This window comes from Quercus robur, chromosome 12 (assembly GCF_932294415.1).
Source record: "Quercus robur chromosome 12, dhQueRobu3.1, whole genome shotgun sequence".
In the NCBI taxonomy this organism is placed as follows: Eukaryota; Viridiplantae; Streptophyta; class Magnoliopsida; order Fagales; family Fagaceae; genus Quercus; species Quercus robur.
Genome location: NC_065545.1, coordinates 9,413,476 through 9,421,658, shown reverse-complemented (window position 1 = coordinate 9,421,658; position 8,183 = coordinate 9,413,476). Strand labels below are relative to the sequence as shown.

At 37.7% G+C, this 8,183-nt stretch overlaps 1 protein-coding gene across 1 annotated transcript; it reads right to left on the bottom strand.

Annotated features, from left to right (window-relative positions):
• Nucleotides 1-7,277: 7,277 nt before the first annotated feature.
• LOC126709966 (uncharacterized) lies at nt 7,278-7,991 on the bottom strand. The gene has a single exon (XM_050410349.1). It carries the CDS (start codon nt 7,892-7,894, stop codon nt 7,541-7,543), a length of 354 nt encoding a protein of 117 aa, XP_050266306.1. The 5' UTR covers nt 7,895-7,991; the 3' UTR covers nt 7,278-7,540.
• Between the last annotated feature and the right edge of the window lie 192 nt (nt 7,992-8,183).

Sequence of the window (8,183 nt, the reverse complement as noted above, 5' to 3'; positions counted from 1 at the left end):
GTTGATCTGATCATGGCTTGTGAGCCTGATGAGTCGGATGAACCCATATTCAAACATCCTTGAAAGCCAGCTTGGATCTTCTTCAACAGACCAACCTTCATAATTGATTATTAGGCCGGGGAAGGGATGTTGCTTCTCATAGACCCTTTGGCTGCTTCCAAAGTACTTTTCCCAGGTTGATAGGATGAAGGCAGCATCTTCTGATTCATCGTATACTGGAAAATGAGTGATGACCAATATCTGTAAATGTTTAAACCATAGGTCACATGATTTAGACATAGCCTTGCTTCGGAATATACGATTCTGTATATCAGAAGGCAAGTTGGCGACAGCACCTCTTAGCTGGTTCTGAGTCTTAAGACTTAACCTAGCATAATCAGTACCCATGATAGTCGTTTTATCCATTGAATGGATATCCTCTTTGCCAAAGAGTTGACTAATGGTATTTCTTCCAATCTCAATTTCTGCCTTAAGGTTTGCTAGGTGCAGTTCTAATGCTTTGAGGGTTCTTTGAAAAAGATGATTGTTACTTTGGGTATAGGCTCTTTGAAGGTTATCGAGGATGATTTTGATGGAGGGTGGAAGTCCTGTATATACTCCATTTGAAAACTGAAAATTCCTGGATAAAACTTCATGCAAGGTAATAGTCTTATTACCATTTGAAAATGTTACTTGGAGTGGAACATATTCTGGAAGGGATGTTACTTCCCTGGGTTCTGGTCCAGTGGAAGCGCCTTCATGCATAGGGGCTTTCCCTTTGTTCCTGCTTGAAGAAGCCATTTTCCCCTTACTAGTAGGGTTAGTATGAAAAGTTATTTGCTTTTCTTCCTGCCATGTATTAACAAGATGGTTATTTCTGAAAACATGTTTGTTAAAATCATGAGATGTCATGGAGCAAATACTTTTATATATAATGTGATGAGATGATAATTTATGAGGTTTCTTGGGACTCAAAGAATTATCAAATATGGTGGATGGTACAATTTGATCAAGGTTCTGGGCTTGATTTGGACCATATGAAGAAGTTTTGGCTTTGATGAGGTTAAGATTTTTAGAAACAGAAACTCTTTTGAGACACTCAATGTCTTTAGGTTCAGGATTTCTAAGAAACTTAAACTTGACTGGTTGGTCAAAGGGATAAGTAGTGATTCCTTCACTATCTGTGGTGAATGGATACAACAAACACATGAATGGGTTTCCTAAGATGACCCTGTCTGTTATATTTTTGACAAGAACAAAAGTGGTTTTAAAACACGCATTGTCTTGGCAAACCTGTGCTTCTGGGATTTTGAATTCAATCTGCATTTTTCCACCACTTGCAGAAGTTAACCTTTCTTTGGTTTTCTGGAAGTATTTAGAGGGAATGATTCCTTCCTGGATGCAGTTGAGATCTGCGCCCGAATCTATTAGGGCAACAACCTCGAATTGATAATCCTTTATGACAATTCTGACTTTGGAATGCCATTTTTGAAAATTAATGCTACTGATGGTTTGTAAGAACGATCCAGTGGATGGTTCTAGTTCCATTTCCGCAGTAGGATTAATAGTGTCATCAATTTCCTCATCGGAAGGGTTCTGTAATGAGATTTTATCCTCATTGCCTTTTGAAGAGGTGAACTCTAGGTTTTTTACTCTTAGATCCATGAGACCATGATCGACCCTAAGGATAGTTAATTCTTGCTTAAGGTTTCTCATTTCTGCTTTATGATCCTTAATCTCTTTGTGGAGATCTTGGATGGTGATCTCTCTTTTGGATTTGGTAAACCTATTGTAGACTTTTTCTAAATCGACTAAGGGTTCCTGAATCCTGGTTTTGGATGTACTGGCTTCCTTGACTAAGGTTTTGTGGAACTTAGTTAGTCTCTGAGCTTTTTCATTGGGATCCTTGATCTGTTCTATGAGATCAAGAAGCATTTTTTCTTGCTTGGAAAGAACCTGGACAGTTTTGTTTCTACAGCAACTATCCTGGCAAGCCAGGATTTCATCTGTGTCACTAGAGGAGCTAGAAGATACTCTAGAGGTTTCAGAAGATGTTCTAAACAACTGGTGTTTCTCTTGGTCACTGGATTCACTGCTTAGGTGATCGAGTTCTAAGAGTTTAAAGATCTCATCCTTGTTGGCTTGGTCACTAATGAGTGTATTGATAAGGGTTTTTGCCTTAGCCTGACAATCTTTTTTCCAATGACCTCTCTTTCCACACTGATGACACGTTCCTGGTGTCTTAGGTGTGAATTTGCCTGTGGACTGGGTCCTAGGTTGGGATCTGCCTTTATAGAAATCATCGGTTATAAACCTTTGTTTTCGATAATGTTTGGAGGCAGACTTCTTCCTATGGGATTTCTTAGAGGGTTCTTCGCCTCTGTGTTTGGATTTTCTTTTTGGCATGATAGATGGTAAGCCATATTGAATGCAGAAATTTCCTATTTCGTGCTTGGCTTTGCTTTTATTGGCTTGGCTCTGGATCTTAAGGTCTCTACACATCTTCATTCCTTCATTTCGGATTGTGCTAGAGATGTCTCCGTAAGTTAGGTTATCATAATCTATGAAACCTAGAGAGCTAGCCAGGGTTTCTTTGACTTTTTGTCCAAACAGAGTGGGTAAGCCATTGATGAACTTCTCCTTCCAAAATGGAGAGTTACAATCGCTTCTATGCATAACACGAGTGGTGAATATATCCTCATACCACCGGTATTCTCCAAGGTTTTTACACCTAAGGTTGCTCAATTGGTCATAAATCCTAGATGTGATATTACTGGGTTTGCCTATGAAGTGTTTCATGATTGTATAGATCAGGGTATTGACTCCATCGGGAATGCCTCTTCCTATGCGTTCATCAAAGATAGGGTTCTCATCCTCATCTTTTTGGACAGCATGTTTAATATCTTCTTTGGAAGCATTTGTCAGACAGTTGTTCCACCATAATAACAATTTTCCAGTGAATCCTAAAACAATGAGTTCTACAACCTCGGTATTTGGGACACCATCATTTAGATAGTTGTTGGCCACCATGGTTATATGCTGGATTTTGTTTTGGATTTCTTGTTCAGATAGACCATCTATGTTCCATTCATAGAGTCTGGCACTGGATACTGTGAATTGGGTGGTCCTTTCCTCATACTGGAGGTCAGGGAGTGTCGGTCTAGGGTACCAATTCTTGGTAAGGCTAGTTGGAGTTACCTTGGATTGGTAAAGCCTATTCACCTGTAAACCTCGGAATTGGTCTTCTATTTGTTCTATCTCTTTTTCTGTCTCAGAAGAGGTTTTACTAGAACTATCAGAAGCAGTATGGGTATGTAGGGTCACTAACCGGGCATCAAGCCTGGGATCCCTGCTGGTAGTGGTGTGATCTGGTGAGGGGGTGATTGGCTCCTTTTTCACTAGATCTTCTAATTTTTGGGCCACTATTTGTAAGGCTGTCTGATCCTTAGGTTTGAGGCTGGTTTGCCTGGTTGTGGGGAGCTTGACAAGGGGTTTTTCTAGACTTTGGATTGGTTTGTTAGGGTTTCCTGGTTGGAGGAGAACCTTGTCCTCAATCCTGTCTTCTATCCTATCAAGCTGTTTTCCTATAACTCCTAAACACTGGTTGGTGTAATTGTTTTGTTCTATTACCTTCCGGACAACCTTTTCTTCAGGGGTTGTGGCACATTTGAAGGGAGAAGCAATAACATCTGTATTACCAGTTTTAAAGAGTATGGTTTCTTGAGGAGGATGGCTAGATCTAACAATTTCTGGTTTGCTAGTACTAGGTGTATCCTTTTTGGGAGGCAATCTCCAATTAGTCTTGGTGATGACACAGTTCTTTTTATGCCATTGGAAATGTTTCTCAAAGTATTCAAAGAAAGGATAATCTGCTTTTACCTCTTTCATGAATAACTTCCATTTCTCCAAAACTTCAATTTTCTGTTCCTTAGTATGGTTGGCTCGATAGGCTTCTCTTTTAACTCTGTTCTGTTCAGAATTAAATTCCTTTTCGAGGTAATCCATATCTGGAACGAATTCCTTTGTCAACACAAGGAGCTGATGGTCGTATTCAGTTTCCTGCTGAATAGGATTTTTGAAATCAGATCCCGATGGTGAAGGGGGCTTAAGACTATCTTGGTTGTTGTCATCTTCCTCATGATCAACAACTGAGTCTTGTTTGGCTGTGTAACAAGGAGTACTAACCTGGGAGTGGTCTTTGACACCTTGGAACAGAGGACCTAAGTCTCTTCTAGAGGTAGGAGCTCGTGTTTTAGACGAACTACTATATTGGGATGCAGGTCTATCTCTAAGAAGGATAGTTGGCTGCTTAAAGAGTTGGCGTAGATCTATGGATCTAGACCTGTGGTGTAGATCTATGGGAGATCTGGGTTCCTCATAGTCTAATGGTGATCTAAATCTAGACTGATCAAAGTTTAGTCTAACCGTTCCATTGGTTAACTGCTGGATGATATCTAGATCTGGGCTCCTAACAGGGTTCTGAACCTGTAGAGGATAGTTTTCATTATCTAAAGTCCAATGTGCCGGGAATGTTATTTCAGACCATTGCAAGGTTTTAGGTACCTGAACAGTGGATCTAACATCCGAGGTTTGGATAAGAGTAGTTTCACCTGGCTTTCTCTTATCGAATGCTTGAATGGACATGTTGGTTCGCATGCACTTATAATACACCCTGTATATAAGAGCAAGCTGCTTGGTTCCATGTAACACAAGGTTTCCATGGGTTTTAATGTTGAGAGTGAGGACCTTCAAGATGTGAGGGTCGTCAAGTGCTACTGTGAGGTTTGGGTAACAATCGAAGTGAACTGGACCATTACTCAAACTGGATTCTATGGTTCCTAGGAGACTGTCTCTAAATCTGATAAGACGGGTGTCTCGTAGTGCCATGAGGATCGAGTTATTCAAACCTTCTCTGATCAATGGTTTTACTCCAACTTGGACAAGTCCTATATGGAGGAATTTATGATCTTTTTCCCTGTGAGCTTTCACGGCTGCAGGGGACAACAAATAACAGGTTTCATATTCCTTGTTAATGCTGTAGACTTGTTCTATAGTCCTAACATGGTAGTCTGTTCTGAAAGACCTTTTAAAAGACCATGACGAAGACTTATAGACCTGGGTTGTGGGAACTTTGGGTATGTTCCAATCTCCTAACTTCTGATCTAGATCTGAAAGCTGGTATGACTCCGAGTTGATTGTTCCATCTTCTTGTGGAATATCAGGAGGATTAGTACTGCTAGATCTAATGGAAGTGGAAGAGTCACTCCTTCTAAACATCCTATTTATCATTCTGGATTATAAGCCTAAGAAATCAATTACAACCTAGACTACCTTTATCTTCCAATCTCTGGATCTAACCTTAGATCTGAAACAGGGAGTGTAAGTCTACCTTCCTATGATATGCTACCACTTGTGGCTGTTTCCGGATGCCTTCTGTGCTTTTTGCTGCTACTTACCACCGCTGTACCTAGCTATTGGTGTATATGAACTCTATCGCTCACGCCCTAACGCCTAACGCCCTCCTGGCTAACGGCTCAACGGGTAACACTTACTGTTTGACGCGAGTTCACACCAACCTTCGGGATTAGATTTACCGGGCAGCAAAACCAACACAGAACTGGACTTCTACCTAGACTTATCGGGTAACATGTCCTCATAGAACCTGGTTTGGTACACCTCTGTAACAAATTGTTGGGAAAGAAACAAAGACAAGAAGAAGAAGATAACTGGGAAGCAAAGGATTTAGCTTAAACAAATAATCACAAGATAATAAACAGTTTGAATGAAAGGGAGGCTCAGCCTACCACCAAAAGAAAAAACAGATACTACAAACTGATATGAAGTAGTAGATGAAAAATGCAACATATGGGAGTGGGAGTGCTATCAGAAAATAGATGTAAAACAAAATAATGTTTGTTAGAGATAACATACTTCAAAGTAATGAATAACCACAAAATAATGGATAACTATGGCGGTATCACCGACCAACTTGATTGAAAATCAAATAAATACAATGTAACTTACAAACACTTACGATCGAGCTTAAATGGCTCTGATACCAAATGGGGGTAAGCTACTTAAATACAGAGGGGGAGCGTGCCGGTCTGGGATATATATATATATATATATATATAAAAGACTAGAGTCTACTTTTTGCTCTTAAAGTTCGAGATTGTTTCATTTTGGCCTTTCATGTTTGAGTTTGTTTCATATTGGTCTTGCTATCCATTCTCATCAATAATCTAATCTTTTATAATGTATTTTTCTACCTACAGCAATGAAATTATGCATTAATTCTACAACATTTTAGAGTTAGTATTTCATAAAATAGTTAAGCATGAATGACACTTGAAGATCAAATTATTAATAAAAATGAGCAGCATGATTAATATGAAAACAAAATCAAATATAGATGGTTAAAATTAATAAATAATAATAAAAAAAAATATATATATATATATATATATATATAACCAAAATGGAAATGACCCAAAACTTAAGTGTCAAAAAAGAAGAAAAGACTTAATTGTTACTAATAGAGTAAAAATTTTTAGAAAATAAGAAGGATTTCAAAGACCTTAATTCCTTGTTAGCAAACATAGATTGTCAATAACTACTACATGGTACATTAATCAAAGGGCTGAGAAGTTAGCACAGCTAAGCTTGAAACTTCTTACTTTGATACGTACAGCCAACTACTTCACTAGTATGGACGGTTAGCCCCTTTTTATTTTATTTTTTTTTTATGGGAACGGTTAGCCCTTTAGTCTAGTCATCTACTTAGTGGTTTTAAGATCATAAATTATTAATTTTTTGTCACAATTTTGACATTTGTTAAACTATAAGTAATTGTCTATCATTTATACATGAACCCATAACTTTTTCTTTACTACTCATACTCTTCCACGTCACAATTATGACAAACAGCACTACCAAAAAAAAATTTTTGACAAACAACACTTGCAAGTTATATAAAAGTTTGTAGTACTAGATTTTTTCTTCCACCTGTAATCCAACCGTTCATATATAGTTTTTTTATTCTTTCCACAGCAATGAAATTTATGCATTCTAAAGTATTTTAATGCTAGTACTTTATAAAATAATTAAACATTAATGATATTTAACAGTCATATTACTAATGAAAATAAGTGACAAAACCAATATGAAAATAGAACCAAATATGAATGGTAAAAATAAGATTTTTGAAATGTAAGTGGTAAAAATAAAAATAATTCAAAAAAAGTGTCAAACGTGTATTTTAGTAAGTAGAAGAGAAGAAGAAGAAGAAGAAGAAGAAGTAGATAAAAGGATTTAATTGTTATAAATAGGGCACAAATACTTACAAAATAAGAAGGATTTCAGAGACCTCAAATCCTTGTCAGCAAACATAGATAATAGATTGTCAGTAAATACTACATGTTACATTAAAAAAAAGCTAAGAAGCTAGCACAGCAGAGCTTGAAACTTCTTGCTATGATACATACAGCAAATTAAGCATACTACATTAGCATGGACACTAGGATTCCTCACAATTCTCCTCTAGTTGATGTAAGTTTTAACACTAAAGTGAAAGCCCTAAGTCTAATTCTTCTTTATCCTCTTCTTTCTTACTTCCTTCTTGTCTTGGAGAAGAACCCACTACTGTTTTCAACTTTGCTTCATCTTCCATGAAATCTTCACGTTCAAACGAGGGCTTCCAAACTTCAACTTGCTTGTTCTCTTCCTCAACTTTCTTCTTCTTCCTCTTGCTCTCTACCCCTTCCATTACATCTGAGCCATTCATCAAGCGGAAGCGAGCCTCTCGAATATTCTTGATAAGAGCAAAAAACTTCTCTATCTTTTGTTCATCATCATCATCTTCTTCTTCCTCAGGATTATCATGGCAAATTTTTCTCTTCTTGCTTGCACCCTCCATGTGATGTCTGTAAGACGCTGCTAACTATAAAGCCAAAAGGACACAGAAATTGAGTGTAGAATGCAGTTTCTAGGTTGCTTCTGCGTTGCTTGTTGGAGAGACCTTCAATTATATAAAGTCATGGTCATGATGTTCCATCATGAGCATATTCGTTTTCTTGCTACTCCGAAATGACCAAATGACCATCTACTTCTAGCTTCTACCCTATTTTTTTTGCTTAGCTTACGGGAAAAAGTCTACAATATTTACCATTTCTTTATCATTGTATTAATTCCAATTTTTGTTAAAA